Source organism: Apium graveolens, chromosome 5, assembly GCF_009905375.1.
Source record: "Apium graveolens cultivar Ventura chromosome 5, ASM990537v1, whole genome shotgun sequence".
In the NCBI taxonomy this organism is placed as follows: Eukaryota; Viridiplantae; Streptophyta; class Magnoliopsida; order Apiales; family Apiaceae; genus Apium; species Apium graveolens.
The window spans coordinates 295,595,475-295,617,302 of record NC_133651.1 but is presented as its reverse complement, the minus strand read 5'-3'; the positions used below and the strand labels follow the sequence as shown (position 1 = coordinate 295,617,302).

The 21,828-nt window shown below is 33.9% G+C and overlaps 2 protein-coding genes across 2 annotated transcripts; both read right to left on the bottom strand.

The window, feature by feature from the left end:
* Nucleotides 1–3,452: 3,452 nt before the first annotated feature.
* LOC141659179 (acyl carrier protein 1, chloroplastic-like) lies at nt 3,453–5,302 on the bottom strand. The gene is made up of 4 exons (XM_074465949.1): nt 5,112–5,302; nt 4,308–4,406; nt 3,863–3,985; nt 3,453–3,770 (listed from the first exon to the last, which is right to left on the bottom strand). The coding sequence occupies exons 1-4, from the start codon at nt 5,175–5,177 to the stop codon at nt 3,645–3,647; spliced, it is 414 nt and encodes a 137-aa protein (XP_074322050.1). The 5' UTR covers nt 5,178–5,302; the 3' UTR covers nt 3,453–3,644.
* A 2,236-nt stretch (nt 5,303–7,538) lies between these two features.
* LOC141659181 (sodium/hydrogen exchanger 1-like) lies at nt 7,539–13,273 on the bottom strand. The gene is made up of 15 exons (XM_074465951.1): nt 13,026–13,273; nt 12,528–12,763; nt 12,314–12,432; nt 11,703–11,800; nt 11,062–11,121; nt 10,808–10,854; nt 10,535–10,729; nt 10,189–10,235; nt 9,770–9,836; nt 9,539–9,639; nt 9,346–9,447; nt 9,100–9,238; nt 8,957–9,019; nt 8,664–8,747; nt 7,539–8,127 (listed from the first exon to the last, which is right to left on the bottom strand). Exons 2-15 carry the CDS (start codon nt 12,705–12,707, stop codon nt 7,804–7,806), a joined length of 1,626 nt encoding a protein of 541 aa, XP_074322052.1. The 5' UTR covers nt 12,708–12,763; nt 13,026–13,273; the 3' UTR covers nt 7,539–7,803.
* Between the last annotated feature and the right edge of the window lie 8,555 nt (nt 13,274–21,828).

Sequence of the window (21,828 nt, the reverse complement as noted above, 5' to 3'; positions counted from 1 at the left end):
AACGATAAAAAATCTGATTTTGATTATTCGCAATCCCATAAATAATTTAAGCAGGGAAAATTAAAATTTAATTTTATCATTATTATGTGAGACAAATAGTACGTCACCTACGGGGATTGTTTTAGTTTACTGGATGCTATACGTACATTAGCTCTTCGCGAAATTATTTTAGTTTATTAGGTGTTCTTAGCATATTAGCTATTTGAGAGATTGATTTAGTTTATTTGATACTTTAGACATATTTATCCTTCACGAGATTGGTATAGTTTATTTGGTTCTCTAGACATATTGGCCCTATAAGATATTAATTTAATTTATTTGGTACTCTAACCACATTGGTTCTTCGCGGAATTAGTTCATTTTATTTGATATCTTAGACACATTGGTTTAGTTTATCTAGTGCTCTAGGAACACTAACCCTTCACGAGATTTTATTAGATTTGAATATAGTTTGAGTTTCAGTTTTTATTCAATTGAAGATTGAATATAGTTTGTTAACTTGGATTGAGTTATTTGGAATTGTTTAGATTGGTTATTAGGTTTGGACTCGATTTTGATAATTGCTATTTTGTTTTATTTTTGATATTGTTTTGGTTGATTATTTGATGATATAAATAATTTATCTAATGTTAGGCTCTACGAAAGATTGTGTATGAGTCGAGTTTTAATTTTGAATTAAAAATTTTGTTGAATTCGAACTCGAACTTTTATTAATCGAATTTGAGCCGAAAGCTCAGTGACATTCCCGTCAATTTTCATGTGAAGATATTAGGTGTACGCTTATTCAGTTAAAGTTTATATAGTATTTTATACACCATCTTATCCCGGTCATACTTTAGTATCACATCGTAGACCCCCACCCCGACTCTATCTTTCTTATCAGTAAACCGGAACATAGATGATGTACAAAAGTGCTGCCCTTCGGCTCGGTAATCAAGAGTATTGGAAACTCAGTTTACACCCCTCAAATTCAACCTGCCAATTCAGAAAACACCCCTTATTAAAAAAGTAAGGGGTAGATTGAGAATTTCAGTAAAATATTATCTAAACTATTTTTTTTATTTTTCAGATTATATTAAAAACTGAATTTATTATTATAGCTATAAAATAATAACTTTAATTTTTTTGAATAATATTATATAGTTGAGTTTTGAATTTTAGTTATATTATTAATGCCAAAAATTATATAATTCTACCAAAATTAAATTCAAAATAATTATATATATATTATATATTTAATTTAATGTAATTATTTCATTTTAAATTCTTTGACGTCGTTATGATTTTAAAGTGCATTTAATGAAAATATTCTGATCAATATTAATATTTAATATACAAGAAATCATTTTTATAAATATTTTAACTTATTTTTGAAATTCTAACTAAAATTTATTTACATTTTAAAATAAAGTTCCTGTTTTACCCCTTATTATTTTAATTATAATCTGCAAATGGTGCATACTGAATTAGTATGTTGAAGTCGAAGGGTGCAAGTTGTATTTCCGAAAGTTCTGGTACAAAATTGGTTTTTCAATTTTGTTTGAGGGTGCCAAGACTCTATTTTATATAGTATTTTTATGCATGTTGAAATCAAGTCTTTTAATATTGTTATTCGACCTTGCTGAAATATTTTGAATGGTTTTAAGGGTTTTTTTTGAAAAATAATCAAGTCTAAAAATATTTTTGTAAAAATATTATCATATTTTTTTTTGTAAAAATGTTATTTTATTTGCAAAAATACCATTTTTCAATTATTTTTTTTTATAAAAATACGATTTTTTGCAACTGAATATGCAACTTTCGACGAGTTTCTGCAACTATATCCAACCTCAAATAAAACCAAAAAAACTCGATTCAAATAGTTGTATATCTGCTTTATTTTGGTTGATTCCGTATTTTTGTAAAAAAAAATCAGAAAATATTAAAATTGCAAAAAAAAAAATTAGAAAAATTAATTTAGTAATTTCCCTTTTAAAATGGTCATTTAATTCAAAAAAATAAATATTTGCTAGAATTAAAATTTGTTAGTCTGTGTAGTCTAAAACTAGGAAGGCTGAACAAAATTAGCTACATGAATAGAAGGCCAAGAAGTTAATGAATTCATCTAACTAATACATTTGGCTTCCTCCAATACCTTACTCTATATATCCTGAGATCAAATTTTATTTACAAATTGTAACAAGATCATCATTGTTTTTAACGACTCGTAACTTAAAAAGTGATTTTCTCTCCAACTTTAAAACTTAAAGCATCACTGAGATTAAGTGACTTTCAAGGAATAATGCGGATAATGTGAAACATGAATTTGTTATTATGCTCAATATAAATTATTTTGTAATGAATTATTTTGTTATGAATTTGTTGTAATTTAAGCAATGATTGCAAAAGAGATCCAACTCTTATTATGCAGTGTTTTCTTTTCAAATCAGATTTGAACAAATTATTTTTTCACAATGCAATGTTTAGGGATCTGGACGAACTCACCTTGATCAATAATATGATTTTTGAATTTGTAAACTTTTGAATTTAGCTCGATTAAATTTTTGTTTAACTTGAGTTGCTCAAATTGGGACCTATTTGCGAAGGATGTATGTTATTAAACAATTATATATCACTATCATTCTTTTTCGGTCTTCTTCCCTATTATCATTTTTATTTTTCATGCATGTTGTGACATTTCCCATCTCTTACGCCCAAGTATGGTTAGTCGAGAGGACAATTTCCATCTCTTACGTACAAGTACGGTAAGTCGAGAGTATTCTACCGGGGCAAAATTGCCACCAAGGACAGAAAATTGTCTGCACCCCTGATTCTCAAAGAAGGGTTTAGGTATCAATAGAAAACAATTTCTGGCCAAAGCCATACAATTGAAGTTCTGACTTTGAAGTGAATCCTAGTTCTAACGATTGCAGTAACCTTCTATTCCCTTGCTACCTGGCTTTGTTGAGCTGTGGAAAGGGTTCAGATTACGTGACTCGGGGGAAATATTTTCTTGCAGTGTGTAGGTGCTTTTAGCCGGAAGATGCCTTTGTGCCTACAAAAATAAGCGGGTAGGATTATAGGATCACTACTTTCTTCTCTGTGGGGATTAATCCTTAAGCAGGGAGTTGGAGACATCTTAGACAGAGCATTCAGAACCTTGTTGGATAGTCTAGATGGCTACCTCGCTTAGTAAGCTCAACCTCTGATTACAGATCATGAAAAAATAATTAACATGTCTATAGGAGGAGCAACAGGTTGCCCAACTTTGCTGTTTTGCAGACGTATCCTGGTTTATATTGATTTCCTCAACAATACAATTTCGCTCTCCCCACCCTTAATTTTTCATAATAATAGAAAAAGCTAAGACCGCATATACAAAGAAATAACAACCAATCACAACAGCACTTAATACCCTTTTTGTTAAAGTCCGACTCCATTTATATTGATGAACTCCAACAACAAAAAACAGATAAAAAACACAACAGACCAAACGATATCACAAAGCCTCACGTTCCCTAACCAAGTCAAAGACTTAGGGTACAGTTGATAACAGCTACTCTTAAACAGTTCCAAACACATGTTGAACAATCCTAAAAAGGTAATTTCAATACTTAAAAACCTACTACCCAGAATTTTCTTCAAATTATTTTAAGCACCATGTTTTACTCCTTTTTCTCGCAAAGCTTCTCAATCAGATCCGCTGCATCTTGAACGGTGGCAATGGTCTGAGCACTTTCTTCCTCAACGCTGATTCCAAACTCCTCCTCTAGTCCCATCACAATCTCAACCTGCGAAGAAGTAATTTATTGTAAATTATCAGTAACAGAAATAAGTGTAAGGATCAAGAAAGTCAAGGATTTTTAATGGAAGTCCTCAATACCGTATCAAGTGAATCAGCTCCAAGTGCTGCAAATTTTGAGTCTCCCGAAACTTCAGTAGTAGCAGGGAGTGCGAGTTGTTTCTTCACAATCTCACACACCTTCTCCACTGTCTCAGGCTTAGCCTGCTCAAAGACATGTGACATATGTTAGCTTAGTCCTTCCTCACAAGATATAAAGCATTCATTGTAACATTAAAGTAGCTAAACTGATAAGTGCCTTTAAAATAAAGATGTCCTGAATACATTAGGATGTAGGCAGTAAGACTAAAACATTTACTCCATTTGCCACTTGTTTAAACACACTAAATAAGATGATTTCAAAATGTGAACAAACTTTTAAAATTGAACTTAACAATTATGTTTTTTAACAATGAGGTGTGTTAAGTCAAACCATAAGACACGTAATTAAAATAAAGCAAGACACATAATGGTTGCAGGAACATACAGCACATGACACCCTGAAGCGAAGGGGTGCATTACGCAGCTTAAGTGCACCAAAGGACTTTGCCTTAGCAGGAAGGGAAACTGAACCACGGGCAAACCCCTGCAACAATTCAACAGATAGAAGTTGAGTGAATCATAACACTGGAATACAAAATGAGAAATAAAAAGCTAGTGAAATTCACAAACATAAAACACATAATAAAAGAAATAAACCAAACATATGTAATAAATACACTTAATAAAACAATCAAATTTATCAATAGAAGTTACCAAATCATAGCATTTCATTTAACTATCGATCCTAATCACATTATCAAGCAACTATATAACATATGTGATAATGCATTTTATATTGAACAATAAAAATTACTAAATCAGAGCATTTCATTTAACTATCTATCCTAATCACATGATCAATCAACTATATAACACATGTGATTAATGACAGTATAATCAAATTGATCAATAAAAAAATACTAAATCATAGCATTTCATATTAATTATCAGTCTAATTACATGATCAATTAACAATCATAATTCAAACCATCAACTTACAACAATCAATATCAAGAACATAGAAAATATTAGATTTTGACTATATAAATACACAAAAAAATCTTCACACACAGAGAGAGAGAGAGAGGATTAAACCAAAATGAATAAACCCCACATCAAGATTTATCAGAAACAATCCAAAAACAAATTCAAACACATTAAAACAACAAAAACATCCAAATAAAATCAACCCCAGATGAAGAAAATGAAAAAGCAAGGATCTTTAACCAAAAAAATAAAGAAATGATACCTTGGTTTGGTTAAGGGAGATTGAAAGAGAGGTGAAAGAAGCAGAAGAAGCAGTGAAAGCAGCCATTTGAGATGATAGACACAGAGAGTTTAGATCTGAGAAAAGTTTGATGATCAAGAACAAGGGGCGGAGAACACAAAGAGTGTGACTATATTGCTCAATACTCTGTGTGTGTGATTGTGTGTGAAATGTGATGTGTTAATATATAGGACAAGGTTTATTGTTGTTGGTTGCATAGTTTGTATCGATGACTTGGAGCACAGCTAGGAAATTATTGTACATTTTTTGTTTTTTAGAAATTTTGGTTTAAATTCGCATGCAAAAGTAGACAAAATTTGTTAATTGTATATGATGTGTGCATAAAGAAAATAGAATGGACAGTTGTAGAACGTAACGTATGTTATAATTTTGTAATATACTATTATTGAAACAAAAATATGGTGCATTTTTTGTAAAATAAAAAATAAAATTATTGTGCCTCGAGAATGTTCAGTGTCTAATTTTTTATCGAACAGCACTATAAATTATAGCTGCGATTTTAAAATTTGATTAATCCCATATACAGATTAATTTATAATTTTGAAAATATATCCCCGTCAATGTCGAGAACACTTCTAATCAGTGTTGTAAAAATCGGGAATCGGGAAAGATCGGTGGAGTTACCGATTTAGGATTAATTGAAAATCGGGGATTAATCGGAAGAATTAATCGGAGTAAAAATCGGATGTATTATAATATTAAATTATATTTAATATATTATTATGATTATATTAGTTATTTATTAACAAATATATATTTATTATATCATAATTTCTATAATTATTCATATTTAAATTAATATAGTATTTTAATTTTAATAAATAATTATATATACTGTAATAAAGAAAAAATCGTAAAAATAAATCGGATTTCAAAGATCGAATCGATCGAATACTTTGTAGGGGGATTTTTTTTTAAATCAGGAATTTTTAAAACACCGCTCCTAATAAATCCTATTTCTTCCTCCTCAGTGACAGTGACATGTGATTAATGGAGTTGCAATATTAAGCACTTTAGTGTAATAGGAAAATTCAGTCAAGCTTGGTATGCCGGCGGCTACCGTGCTACTGCTACACGATTGTTAATATATTTCTTTTTATTATTTTAACAATATTTTTGTTATTTCATATGTATTGATTTAAGTATGGATAGTTTGTTGGATAATTTCGTGCAAAGAATATGAATGTATGTATGCAAAATATAAGATTTGTATGGGGTGAACACCCTTATTGCTACCTGCTACTCACTTGCATCGTTCCCTCGAAAGTTGTTAAACCAATATCAACAAACTAGTGACAAAATGTATTTTTAAATATATATAATTAACATCTTTCATTATACTGATATCTTCGCCTTCTGTTAAATGTTCGATTTTTGTCGAGCACCTTTCGATAATGTGACCGGAAAACAAAATGGTTGTATTAATATGTTTAACTAGCCAAAAAAATATTTTTAAACATTATATTATAAAAATATTTCTAATTTTCACACGTGGATTTAGAGTTGACGGTAAAAAGCAATACTTATGTCTAAGGCCCATTAAATTTCAACATCTTTAATTAAATATATATAAATTTGCATGATAAATATCTATTAGGGCCTCATTCGAGTGTGACCTCTAGGGGTGAGCGCGGTGCGGGCGGTGCGGTTTTTTCCTCAAACCGCAAACCAAACCGCACATGCGGTTTGATTAAATTTCCAAACCGCAACCGCACCGCGTACCCTCAAAAACCGCATAAACCACACCACACAAATGCGGTGCGGTGCGATTTATACATTACAAGTTCAAAAATTTTAAATAAATACAAAACTTAAATTAATTAAATTTCCGAATAATATAAAAAAGTCGCCAATATTCTTCAATAATACAAATTAGAAATTCCACACTGTAAAGTTTAACGTAGAAACTTGGCTCGGCAATTAAATGAAATGAGTTCACTATTAAATAAGTGATTTTGTACCATGTGTCTCATTATTTTTGAAGAAACACAAATAGGATGATCACCCCGCAACAATTGGTCTTGCAGAAACAAGATGATTACTAAGTAAGCACTCCCAGTATGTTAAATGGAATCAAACTTAATAAATGGAACCATGAAATATAAGTATTATATATATATATTAAATATTGCGGTGCGGTGCGGTTTGAACCGCATTTCAGAAATTTAAAACCACAAGCCGCACCGCACCGCGCGGTTTATTAAAAATTCAAACCGCAACCGCACCACGAAAATTAAAAACCGCGTTTTGCGGTACGGATTGGTGCGGTGCGGGCGGTTTTTGCGGTTTGTGCGGCTCACCCCTACTGACCTCTTAAATCTAAATCTCAGGATAGGCACAAACAACGCATCGTGCGGTGCGAGCAGCAAAGGGGAAATGCAAATTAACTAAAAGAAACACTTAATGTACTTGAGAAGTCTTTAGTTTGATGACCAACATTAACATATTTACAGACGCTTAGTTTAAAGACCAATTAAGAGGCAAAACTGAACCAGACCAACCAAGTAACCAACACTACAAGTCTACAATGTTAACTTTGTGACGAAAACAAGAAACATATACTATGTACTAATATTAGCGTCAGTTTTCATGTCTGTTTTCTGCTTGTTAATTCTCCTTGTAACAAAGGAAGACTTCACTTGTTGGTTACTTCTCACTGCCACTGTGGCACGCTTCGTTCAGTTGGGGAGCCAGGAACATATTGTACAAATCCCCGCCCACCAAAAACAGGACGCATGAAGGCATTATCGAATCTCCTCCAATAATGATGGACTGAGTGAGAAGGCCTTGCCAGGAGCATTTTTAAGCTTTCTGGACGACGTATACTTGGCACCACTAGTTCCAGATCAGCTTCTGATTCTTGTCCATTTAGAAGTGGTTCGGTAATAGATTTTGGAGTCACCGGTTCAGATGAGATCGAGTGTTTTGAAGAAGGCAGCAAGTGTAGCACAAGTGGTTTTGTGAGCAACCCAAAGACCTGAATAATCCAATAAATGAAAATTAGATATAGTTTGAGTTTCTATTCCAAAAATTAAAATGCAAACTACATCTTAACCCCAGTTTGGCATTCCAACAAGATCTCAGTTGCAAATCATTAAATTCCATCAGATTTGTACTCTTGAGAGCACCTGCCAATGAGTGACTAAATGCTTTTTTGGTGCTTAAAAGACCAGAACAATTTTTAGTAAAGCCTACAGTCCGAGAGGTCAATTCAGCTCCAATTAAGTTTCAAATTTGGAAAATACACTAGGCCAGGCAATGTCTTATAACATTTATTATATGCTTGGTCATTGTGAGAAGCTTTGATACAGGTCTCTGGTAACCAATGTTCATTAAGAACAAATGCTCTAGCCTGCTGTTTGGGAGATTTCGGACACAGTCCTCTTGTAAGCACAAGCATGTGGATTATGATAAAATAAAATTTAGCCCTAGGTACACACCATAACTTGCTTAATGTATAACTCGATAAACTTCACTTGGTTGACCGACGAGAAGAAATTTGCGATATCTTACCACTGTGCTGAACAGGACAACAGTGATGGTACTGGTAATCATGAATGCATTTCCACGTAGCTGTGTGACACCTGCTCTTGTGAACTGCATAAAGAAAATCAGTAGATCAGTATATGTCATACATTACATAAATCATGCACCTCATCATAATTTTACTAGTTGCATTGCTAGTGGAGTCTATAAGAATAAGAAGGGGAAAAAGAATTATTAAAAGGTACATAAATATTTAATGTTTTCGGATTGCTTTGTGCATGATAAAATATAGATCACTTCTTTAATAAAAGACTACTTGCCTGATTGTAAGAAAGGGCCATAGAGACAGCACCTCTCATAAGACCAGCCCACCATATCGTAACCTGAAAAAGTAGAAGAAACTTTCAGTTACTCTACATAAATCATGCATAACCAATGAAACCAAGAATCTGTAAGCTCGCACCTGCTGTTTTAGTTCAATTTTATCAGTGGGAGACTTCTTGGACAAGTTGGACAAGAATGATAAAGGAAAAACAAAGGCTGCTCTGCCGACCAATATTAGTCCGAGCAGAATTGAGCTCACAGAAATTGATGTTCCAGGGCTGGTCGACAGGAGGGAGAAAAAAGGGAAATGAAGTATAATCATGCAAGGCACAGTTTGATGCCCAAAAGTGGACAAGTAACTTATTTCTATATAAATATACAATACCTGTCGCTTACATATGTCCACTTTTCTATGTCCAAGGCATCCATACCAACATAAAGAAATATGAATATCTCGGCAATAAATGACAAAGTTGCAAAAGCATGCCTAAATTAATTGCAAAACAAAATGTTAAAGAGGATCATATAATAAAAGATCACTTTCCACTTCCATAAAAAAGTTATTAGAAATTACATACTTAGTAGTGACTCTTGAACTTTCAGTGACATTATGCCACGTATAGTGAGACATCACAATTCCGCAAAAGAACACAGTGAGAATAGCACTCAGATCGGACAACTGTAAGACAAATTTAATCACCGATACACAGTCAAAAATTTAATTTAAATAATCCCTTCTTGCTTAATACAAAACTGATATCATAATGGATTCAATGAAGGGGTTGGACAACTAGTGATAATTTTTTTACCTCAGCAAGCATATATGAAAGGTAAGCCATAAGTATCATTATAGCAATCTCTCTATCAGTCGAGTGCCTGAAAATTAACCATACGTATCATTATAGCAATCTCTCTATCAGTTGAGTGCCTGAAAATTGTTAGGAGACTGTGTATAAAGAGGTAGTGCTATTAAGAACTCGTTTGTCAAATCTTATCAGTTCTAGAATAACAAACTATTTTATATGCATAAAATAAACATAAACATGCAAAAGACTTCAGTCATGGCATTGCTGCAATCAATATAATAAACCAATATTAAGAACAGAAATGTAGACAGGGAAAATTACAGTCTACTACCATGATGCACTTAATTATCATGATATTTCAAAGCTTGGACTGTCGAATAAATTTTTTAGCTTAATCTACTAGAACAAAGATAGTTACTGACCGTCCGAAATAGAGCTTTTTTATGGTAAATGCACTAAGAAGTCCTGCCTGCAGAAGATGAACGAACATGTTACAAACTAATTATTGATAACCTAGGACACATTGATGCATATATTCTAGTGGTGCTATTGAGGTCAGACAGACAAACTGATACACACACATGGCATGCACCCGTGTGCTCATACACACATGTTTATATATATACTCACATGCAGAGAGAGGGGGGGGGAGAGAGAGGGAGAGAGAGAGAGAGAGAGAGAGAGAGAGAGCTCAGAGCGAGGGGGGGGAGAGAGAGAGACAGAGAGAGAGAGAGAGAGAGAGAGAGAGAGAGAGAGAGAGAGACTTACCACAATTCCCAGTAGAGTGCTCGTAATAAATAAATATATAAAATTGCCAATTAACTGGAGAACTATTATAGCGCTGAAATGAGATAAGTCAAAGTTCTGGACTGCATTGAAAAGCACCACTGATGTTGCATCATTTACAACACCTTCCCCAAAAACTAGACTGTATAGTAAAGGCGTTTCATCCTGATTAAGCACCTGAATATTACAAAAAGTGTTGGGTGAGAAAATATATCAGCTTAAGGGTTAGTAGTGTTATGTGACGAAAATATATACCTGCAGTGTGCAAACAGAATCCGTTGCTGAAAAGATTGCACCAATAGCTGAATTATGTTGAAATCACAGAATCAGAATAGAACATATATAATAAAGGTCATACCAGTGCATATCTGCATTAATAGGGTTTTGGGAAGACAGGCTGTTTCCGGGGCTTGAACCCGTGACTTAGCAGATAGCAAGTTAACACTTGACTAACGCTCCAGAAGCGATCTTTATTACATAAATAGAGTGTCAAGTATAGTAAATTTTACCTAGGAAATCTCCCATCTCAAGAGAACCAATATCCATTTTCTTGAAAATTTTGATAGCACCTAATCCAGATAATTGAAGAAACTGTTAGCTGTAACATCTCTGTGCCTGGTGTTATAAAGACGAATCCCAAGAAGGCATTTGCATAAAAATCAAATAAACATTCCTTGAAAGACAGTGTTGGACACAATAAAGGAAGAAAGGACATTTAGGGTTTGAGCCACTATCACTAAAAGTAGGAAATACATATAAATAAATAATTAACAGCATTATTCCTGCATCCAAAAGTAAGATGACTTGGAGATGTGGATCCAGCTTCTGAGTATAATAAAGAGAAGGATGATTTTTTTTTAATTGATTGCCACTCAGAGAGCAATAAACTTTGCTCCTCGGCGTAAACTACTGTCACCCGAACTACCATTTGAATCTACACAGGACAATAGAAATTGTATAATTCTGAACCTATTGCATCACATCTGCTTCTTTTGTATAATCTTTTTCCACAAACTGTTAACCAATTACCAAAGCCTAGACGCAATTGGACTGGCATATTCAAATAAAGTTACAAGCTTCATGTGTATAATCATGTGAAAAATTGGAGAATAACAGAAGTAAACTAGAAGCAGCCAAAAATACACCATACCTAATGATATGATGCTGAAGGATATGAGAGTTCCAAGAGCACCAAAAAGAGTGATGGTCATAAAGTTGCGAAAAAATTGTTTCTTTTTCACCTGAAACCTGGTAAATTCGTTTGAGAAGGAAGAAGATTAATGAGCACATGTACATGCAAGAGCAAAGATTAGTTAAAGGCTTCCATATTAAATTGGTGTTTCATTCACTTTTTAATTGTGATTTAACAATGTCTATCATCTGTGGATGTGATCCTAACAGTTTCCCCAACGTGTAATTAGTTACAAAATGTGGTGTGGCGTAATCTTATAGATGACTCTTGCCTCATAAATCTTGACAGCCACAAGAGAAGTTCAAAAGTACGCAACAGAAATAATGTTTGTTTCTATAAAATGATGCCAACGTCGATGGTTGTTATTTTTCTCTACTTGAATAATTTGTCAATTTGAGAAATCGTAGTAACTTTGCATCTATACTGGACTATTTCAAGATATCACAATTCTACGAAATTAATCTTTCAGAGGAATTAATTTTAAAATGCACATTATGTAATAATCATGTGATACGGTTAGATTAACATAAAGTCACTAATAGTCAATGTCTACTAATACGAAAACATACCCGGCATTGAAAATGATAGGCGGAAGAAGATAAATGAAGAAAAGATCTTCGCTAAAAACTAAAAGATGTGAGCTCTTTCCTTCACTTATCAATAGAATAACTATTCCAGTACAAAGCCCCTGTCAAACACAAATAAAAAATAGTCACTGATCACGAATATCACAAGATAATGTGCATATGCAAACAACACACGCAACGACAAATAGAATCTTACGATTGCAAGCGCCGTAATCGACTCATTGATCCAACGATTCTCCTCCAAAAGATGACCAACAACAATACAAGCGCAGAGAAGTGCAACAAACAAGTTGACAGACACCACTGATTTGTAATCAGAGGTAGCAAAGTTACCAACTTTAGTTGATAAAAAGGCCAAATCAAATAACCCTAACATCTTGATTTAACCCAATTCTCCTTCAAATTTTGATTGGCACAGCTACTAGACACACTCTGTCAATAAAGAAAATAGCAATATTAATTCTAAAATTAAATATAAAACAACTTCACTAAAAGGGCATGCAATTTAAGTCCCTACTTATCAAACTAGCTACAAGTTCTTGATAACATATCATTTTTCTCAACTCCACAAATATTAAGCTATACAGGATAAACAAAGCAAAGAAATAAATTAAGTAGAGAAATTACATTAAATTAGCAAGGAAATTAAGACAGACCAAAGCTTTAAATATAAGAGAGAGAGAGGGAGAGAGACCTGGTGATGATGAAGTGAAACAGAACAGTAGAGAGAAAGCAAGGAGACGGACACAAATTGAAAAGTACCAACTACTGTACAATACTTGTGTTTATTTGTCTTTTTATCATTTATTTAATCATTTCACACGCCACCTCAGTCATATAAATCTCTATATATAGAATCTGTTTGCGCCACTCCTGTCACACACGTACACACACAGCTCTCCCTCCGTGTATATCATATATTCAGAGTCTTGATAAGTGATAAAGATGAAGATCAAATATATACTCCCTCTGTCCCTCCCATTTGTTTACACTTTCCTTTTTTGGATGTCCCTTCCAATTGTTTACATTTCAAAACTTTCCAAAAATAGTAAGGTTTTTATAATTTTTAAAATAACTACATCCACTACTTCTCTCCACTATACCCACTTTATACATATAATATTAATCGGTCCCACTACTTTACTCACTTTTTTAACTTTCCTCCACTATTTTATCATTTTTCTTAAACTCCGCGCCCCACCCAAATGTAAACATTTGGGAGGGACGGAGGGAGTATTATTTTCAGAGAGAATTTTGAAGGGGGCAACGGGAGTTCACAATATTTAGAAAGAAAACATTCGGGTTACATTATCATGATCCCGTAATGTAAACTAAAAAAGAATGTCTTATATATGAAAATAAAACTTAATTTAACTAGCTTTACAAGGGATTTACAACGGTTGTGCGAATATTTTATAGATTTTTTTTATATTATTTAGAAATTTTAAAAATTAAACATAAGTAAAAAAATATTAAAATTAATTAATATATACTCACAACCTTATTACGAGAATTTTAATTTGAATGTGTATAATTTTTAATTAAGATTAAATAATGTTTGATTGATCAGATTTGAATACTTAACGTTATTAATGTGTTTATAAATAATAACATATTTGAACTTGAGAACTTCTGTAGTGCATAAATAATAATACAAATATTTTATTTTGTCGAATCTATAAGTTTGAGTAGTGTATATTTTTTAAATATTTGGATTAACGCTCCGATCTTTTGATTAAGAAGATTTGACGGTTGTGTTTGAAGATAATAAAACCAAACTAAAAAACATATATCCAATTATACTCCATTCCGTTTATTAAAGGTTTTTTTTATCAAATTTAGAGCAGATTTCAGTAATAATTTCAATCAGAATAAACCCCTAACTGATCACACAACCAGGTTGAAAAATAAATAAACGAGTTAAATAATTAGCCGCTTTATTTCCGGATTGCTTAACTAACTGAATACAATTATTCTGAAAATTAAAAATAAAGATAAATGTTTCCCGAACAATCCATGTGACACCCCCACATCCGGGGTCGGGGATCCGGGTTGTCACGAGTTCCATTTCCCTTAATAACACTCAATCTTAATAAACAATCAACTACTCCGTACTGTGACCCCCACAGTAAATACACACACCACAAGTTATAGTCTCACAGATGAATATCCAAAAATAACACAAGTCATTTTATTCCACAATTATATGCCATTACACCTCAAAAGGGTTTCTGAATAAATTTACATTTCTTTGTCATTATTACAATTCATATAGACACATAAGTCTGGTACATCAGAAGTTGAAAGCCTAGCCTATTGGTAATTTCTACCTCAGCTACAGCGGCATCAACGCCTACAGGAAACTACGGAACGTTTCCTATCCGCTCGCGAATTGGGAGCTTGGTCCTGTTCATCTTGTCTATCTGTTGTTGTGTGATGAAAGAAGAAAGTAAGGGTGAGCAACAAGCCCACCAAAATAATGTGTATAATAATTAACAATATATGAGCATTCTCATAGTACTCATGAAAGTCTTGGTCAAGAAGAAATGAACCAAGTTGATATCTTAACGCGACCAAGTCGGAAAATATTCAGTATATATATACATATATACTATTCACAATCTTTGAAATCCTCTGACATGTATAATATACACAGATTTCCAGTTTATAACTGTATAAAAATATCGTTGCAAGGTGATCTCATACATCTAACCTTGTCTCAACGTTTTTCTGAAAATCTTTGACATGCATAAGATAATCATTTACTAGATATAAGTTCAAAAGATGAAGTTACAAGATACTCCAATATACTTATATTTTTTCTGAATACTACTTGAACTACCACCGTTCATGTTATAATTAGTTTCAAAAGTTCATCACACTGATGAGACTACAAGATAAGACTTGAATAGATTCAATCTTTGAAATATCATTTGAAAGAAATGAAGTTACGAGATACTTCATTAAGTCCCGATATATATATACACCTATATATATATACATTTCATACACTCCTTGAAAACCTCTGTTATGAAAATTATAAACAGAGTTGCAATATCCAATGAATTTGGAAAAACAAAATTTTGGCATAAACCTGATATCTTGCTGATCAGGCAAAGATACCAATTAAGTCACCTTTTCTACTAGTAGATGGATGAATCTCCCACTGGTCATCACCCTGGCCACATTAGGGCCTTATGCTGGACTGCCACTCAGCCACTTTCGCATTGATGGACTCCCACTGAGCCACTTACACTTTCATGGACGCCCACTGAGCCCATGTTGCTTATGCCGACTCAAATAGATGGACTTACTTCCCGAACGTTGGGCAAGTAAACAAAATATTTTCTCAAAATAGCAACCTTGTTGCGAATATAAAATACACCACAGAGCCGGATCCCTCAGGTTTTGAGCGAGTATTTAAATCCCCTTCGAAAGGAAGATCTTAAATTTGAAAATGAGTTTTGGGATCCGCTCTAACTTTTAAAAATTATTTTGAAGACTCGAAAACATTTTAAAGAATATTTAGAGTAATGCTGATTTAATGAAATAAATCAGTCCCGATATATGAGAAAATATCTGAATATTATTAATTAAATAATATTCCCATAAGGATAATCTTTATAAAAATAATTGAAGTAGAAGTTTTAAAACTCATACTTGAAATGAATAATAAATAACCAAAGATATATTTATACGAAAGTACGATCTTTATTTGAATAATCGAAAGTAAGTTTGATTATCGAAACATTATTCTTTAATAAAATAAAGAATATTATTTAATAAAAGAAGCGGAGTCATAAGCCCTCGAATGAATATTCAAAATAATATTTATTAAATAAAATAAACGGAGTCTTAAGTCCTCGAATGAATATTCACAATAATATTCATTAAATAAAATAAACGGAGTCATAAGTCGTCGAATGAATATTCACAATAATATTCATTAAATAAAATAAACGGAGTCATAAGTCCTCGAATGAATATTCAAAATAATATTCATTAATTAAAATAAAGTTATCGAATAAACCTTATTCGATTAATAGTTTTGAAAACTATATCTATATATTATAAATATATATATATAATATACTCGGGAACATCGACTCCCGGTTTAGAAAATGTTCACCTTTGGGTCCCCTATACTAAGGGTATACGCAACTACTCCTTATCTCTAGCATAGGTATTATGCAACTTATAAGCATTGAATCAATAATTAGATATCAAGATTACGAAACAAGCATGCATATAAATATCATATCACATGCTCCAATATATCGCAAGATTTGCTAATAACAATCATGCACTTATCACAAGATAATGCATATATATATATATATATATACATCACAACAACAGTATAACGGGTAGAAAACTTGCCTGAGTGCTCCGGGGTAGACTTAAGCTTAGAGTGGGTCTGGTAACCTATGAACAACAACATAAGCCGGAATTAAATCACGGTCGCTTAAGAAATTAGACTTTAACCAATTGAACCCTAACGTTTGCTTATGGTCATTTCTACGCTTAACAAATCATATAAGTCGTTCGAGTACCCTCGACTCCACCATTTTTAATAAATTAACCGTTACAAATTTTAAGGCGACGCTTTCGCGAATACCCTACCAACTGCCTAGTCCACTTTACATAATTGTTTCATACTCCAATTAGTCATTTTAAGGGCCTTAACCAAGGTTTCAAAGTAAGGCGAGGGGTAATGGTTCGTTCGCGAAACACCGTTACTTAAAACGGTCGTTTCTCCTAAACCGTACATCGGATTCAAGAGAACCACATATCAAAACGAAACTCGTAACATGAACTATCTAAACATGGCAAAGGTTAGAATCTTTCAGTGAGTTCACGGGTCCTAAAGTTAAGAACAGAACAGTTAAGGAAAATCGGACATTATAACATTTATGTTTACGCGATTTCCAATTTAATTAACACTCTAAATTATCATCAATTCACTCACAACCACCAATACAACAATATTCAACCATCATACTACAAACTCAGTCCCCAACTCCAAGTTTTACCAATTTATCCAACCAATCAAAGACCCAATATTCAAAACCAATACAAATCCACCAAAACTACTTATAATCAAAGATCAAGCCTTAATACTAACAATGCTTCAATAAAACTTAATGGAATCATAAAATCAAAGCTATGGTTTGAAGTTGATTCCTTCCTTGGTCGGTGTTAAGTTTCTAGGAAGCCTTAGGGAGCCATAATCTAACCTCCTACAAACTTGATCTTTCCAAAGAAATCAAGAACACAAAGTTAGGTTTTGAAGTTTCTAAAAGTCCGATTTAAAGAACTGTAAAAATGAGGGTCTTACCATGCTTATTTGGACGAGACTTGTGAACAAGAGTTGTAGGCCATCTCAATACCTTTCCAACGAGCTATAGAACACAACATTTGAGTGAGTATTGAAGGAGATATGGTAGTTTTAAGTTACTGCTCTGGTTTTGGCCGAGAGCAAGGGAAGAAAAAGTGAAGTAAAAATGTTTCTAGTTTGATTAAATGATTTGTGTGGTGTTTAGCTTGGTTACTTCCTTTTGTTGTTAATTAGATTGTTAAAAATTGTGTGGCTCACAATCAACCAACCAATCCCTCCATTTGTCATGCTTATGTCACCATGCCTATGTCATCTTTCTCATGTCATCCTCTTACACTTGTCTTCTTCTTGTTGGTGTGATGACATCATCATCCACTAACCTCTTTGATTAACCCCTAATTACTTGGCTAATGACCGCTTATCTGTTATACGGTTCACTTAACTTTCGTTCTCGTTTATCGTTTGAGGGATCATACCTGGGATCTTATTACTTAGGTTCCCCTAAACCTTTCTCAATATTTTATATTACTTTTATGATCCTCTCTAAAAATCCGTGAATTTAAATCCTTTTTATCATGTTACCTTATACTCAATTCTTTTGGTATCTGGTGGGTTTTCGGGAAAAATCAAAGTGTTCGGATTTGGATTCTGACGATCTCTACATACACTTATATACCTGTTAGGGCGAAAACACGCGCTAATATTCACGCAAGTATACGCGTTCGCAAGTAATATATAATACTTTCTAGTTCATTCCCACAGAGACTCAGACTAATTATGTTCAATTAAACTCACTCACCAATGTATGATTACTTCTCAATGTTAAGACAATAACACTTAGATTTGATTAACTAATTATGAACTATAATTAACTACTAGAATTAAACACTTAATTAATACTTAGAATTAACAATATTAAAACACTCATGAGATCACAACTTCATTACTACTTCCTTCAGTAGTCATTATAATTACCCTTAGCATGCAACATCGATGATATTAATCGAATAACACGAAACTGATAAAAGCCAACTTTCATTGTACTAATACCATTCTACCAAACATCCACAATTAAGATAGAAGTTGAATATGCATCAATTATGTTGAGTCCCTATATGTCTACAGAAATTGACAACATAATGATTTAAGAACAAGTTATTCCTTTTGATTACACAGGGCGAATAAAACGTTTAGAGTTACCCACTAATCATGCAGACTTGTACATGAACCTATGCTAGCATGGCAAGTTCTAAATCTCGAGATCCACCATCGCTTCACAAGAGATTAACACCCTATCTTATATGTTCGCGACGCACATAAGACGAATACACACAACCAATACTAGATATCATACAATCATCACACACTAAGGTATTAAACAACTAACTAAAGAAGTACATAGTAAATCCGTTACGACCCCATGATCACGATTAGCCCATGTTAGCACTCATCGTCATCATGGGTTCATATGAAAACATGATAAATAAACACAAAAGAATAATAACTAAACTAATTATATTAAATCAGAGTACGTCACAAGAGTAAATAGGTTCAAAACAAAGAAAACTAGCATCCAACGTTACAACGAAATAAAGAATCACAAGAAAATATGCTTCCTCTTCGTTGCGATGTGCTAAATGGTCTTCTTCCTTATCTCCTTCGCTCCTTGATTAATACAACGATCCAACACACGTGAAACGTCTCTGAAATCTACTGATATAGGAGTCCCATAAAATCCAGATTACTCAGAAGTTGGAAGCCAAACAAAATTAAAAGTCTAAAATATTAAATCTGAAATTACGACCCTGCGCGGCCGCTCAGCATAGCTGAGCGGGCGCTCAGACCCCTTCTGGAAAAATGGTCTGTTTGCTCCGTTTCTTCGCTGTAATCTGCTTCTCTCTTCCCACTTGCAATGCTAAACACATGCCAAGGCCTATTATTGATGAATTCTCCCCCGAAATGCAACTAATACCCTGAAATGCACAAACACTAGAAAAACGCATCAAATACATAAAATACTTGATTTCAAGACACCAATTTAAGCTATTATAAGACGTTTTAAGTGGTATAAAATGCCACTTATCACACCCCCAAACTTAAATCGATGCTTGTCCTCAAGCGTCACAGACTCAAAAACAAACTAAAAATATGCATGAATGCAATCTATATAAAATGCAGCGATCCCCCTTACTACGACCAAACCAACCAACTCACGACATCTGAACAAATACAATTAGGCGAATAAAGATCAATCGAATCATACAAACTAACATACAGCCAGAAATGTGGTGTGTGCAGATGCTTAACAGATATGCTTCGCAACTAGATTAATTATCATGACTCAACTATCATCCAGGAAATCACATGATTATACAAAGAATAAAAATTCTAGGCACAAAGTGACTTATAACACTTCGAGAATCCTGGAGCTTATTACGGAATCATGCTTTTTATTTATAACAACAAATACTTATTTGACCGTGCAATGAGTGAGGTCCACAAAAGACTTATACAATGGTATCCATGTAGCGAGCGTTAGGTTAGCGGATCCCATACTATAAAAGCCTTAGGTCACTAGGCACAAGTCCCCTAAGAACTTAATAACTCGAATACCAAAGAGCCCACTCGTGATCAATTATGCATTACTCTTTATTATTTTTTTTCTTTTTTTTTCTATATATATATATTTTTTTCAACAATTTCTGAGCAATTGCGTTTCGCTCTATCCTGCTCAACCCTAGACTACTCGAATACACATATGAGCTAGCTATTAGCCAATTGACGCCTAGCCACAATTAGCAACGAATTTCATTTTTTACTCCATATTTTTTTTCCTTTTCATGCCTTTTATCACTAAGAACCTATTATAAAATTCTAAGCATAATAAATAGATTAACCTCGAAAACTGTCGAACCATAACAATAATCTAGTCCTTAAGCATTCTCTGAGACTTAGTGAAATTACAAGTGTTTCTAGCATGCATATCAACCTACACGATTCAACATTACTTTAATGCTATCACTACACTCGCATCAACATCACAAATCAGTCGGCAAATCAGCGCAAAAGGGATCATGGCAAATGCATGAGCTACATGACATGATAAACAAAAAAAGCTATAAATAATAAAAAAAACTCTATATGGCAAAAATTATGCAATTATATGAACTAACTATCATGAATATGCAACTATATGACACACACACAAAATATTCCTTAACTACCACCCCCAAACTTAAAATCTTCACTGTCCCCAGTGAAGGTAGTAGAAAGGAACACAGGGTATACCTACTCGGAGAGATCATCATCATCATCATCACCCTCAGTGGGTGGTGTATCAGGAGGCGGATATGCAGAGTCCTCACCAAAAACTGGCCACTGGATGTCAGCTCCAAGGCCTCGAAAAGCGGTCCCTAACGCAAGGGTGAGCTCCTGAGCAAACCTGCTCTGCGTCTCGTACATAGCATCCATCCTCCGTGACAGCCTCCTATACTGGGCATCAGCCATCCCAGCACCCTCCCGAGCTCTAGAAGAACCAGCCTCATCACGCCTTGGCGTCGTCATAGTAGCACCTCGTGCTGGACGCCCTCCTGGAAGACGATAACCCAGCCCATGCTCCTCGGGCTCACCACCGGTCCACTCCTGCATCGCATTCAGAGTCCCAGAATCAATAGGAGTGGCCGGCAACTGCAACTGCTTATGAGACGGCCACTGAACTCCCATAGCTCGGCAAAGCTTAGTAATCGTGGATGAATAAGGGATGTTCATGTGCTTAGCTCCCCTCAAAAACTTCAGAATTCCTTGGTAGATGAACTCACCAAGGTCCACATAGTACTCCTCATTCAAAATTCCCCACAACAACTGTGCTCTCTCAACTGTGACCTCATGTGCATGCGAAGAAGGCAAAATATTAGCACAAATAAACGCATTCCATGCACAGGCATACCTGTTCATCGCGATCGCCGAAAAGTGATGATACTCATTAGTTCCAGTCTTGAAAGTCCATACTGTGCCCGGCCTACAGAGAGTAGCACAAATAAAATCCAAGTCAAAATCCTCAGCAGTCTTCTCGTTTCAGCTCTCCTCCGTGGGCTTCCTCTGTCTCTGCCCAATCACACGGCGAATCGCCGCTGGGTGATAATCAACCGTCATCCCCCGG

Bases quoted from the DNA above. Each gene is read 5' to 3' on its own strand.
- LOC141659179 (XM_074465949.1), bottom strand. From the start codon at position 5,177: ATGGCTGCTTTCACTGCTTCTTCTGCTTCTTTCACCTCTCTTTCAATC. The intron at 3,986-4,307 runs GTATGTTCCTGC...GTCTTTGAGCAG, and splicing joins GCTTCAGGGTGTCATGTGCT to GCTAAGCCTGAGACAGTGGA. The intron at 3,771-3,862 runs GTATTGAGGACT...ACTTCTTCGCAG, and splicing joins GAGCTGATTCACTTGATACG to GTTGAGATTGTGATGGGACT.
- LOC141659181 (XM_074465951.1), bottom strand. From the start codon at position 12,707: ATGTTAGGGTTATTTGATTTGGCCTTTTTATCAACTAAAGTTGGTAAC. The intron at 9,640-9,769 runs GTAAAAAAATTA...TTTGTCTTACAG, and splicing joins TTTCATATATGCTTGCTGAG to TTGTCCGATCTGAGTGCTAT. The intron at 8,748-8,956 runs GCAAGTAGTCTT...TTCTTTATGCAG, and splicing joins TGGCCCTTTCTTACAATCAG to TTCACAAGAGCAGGTGTCAC.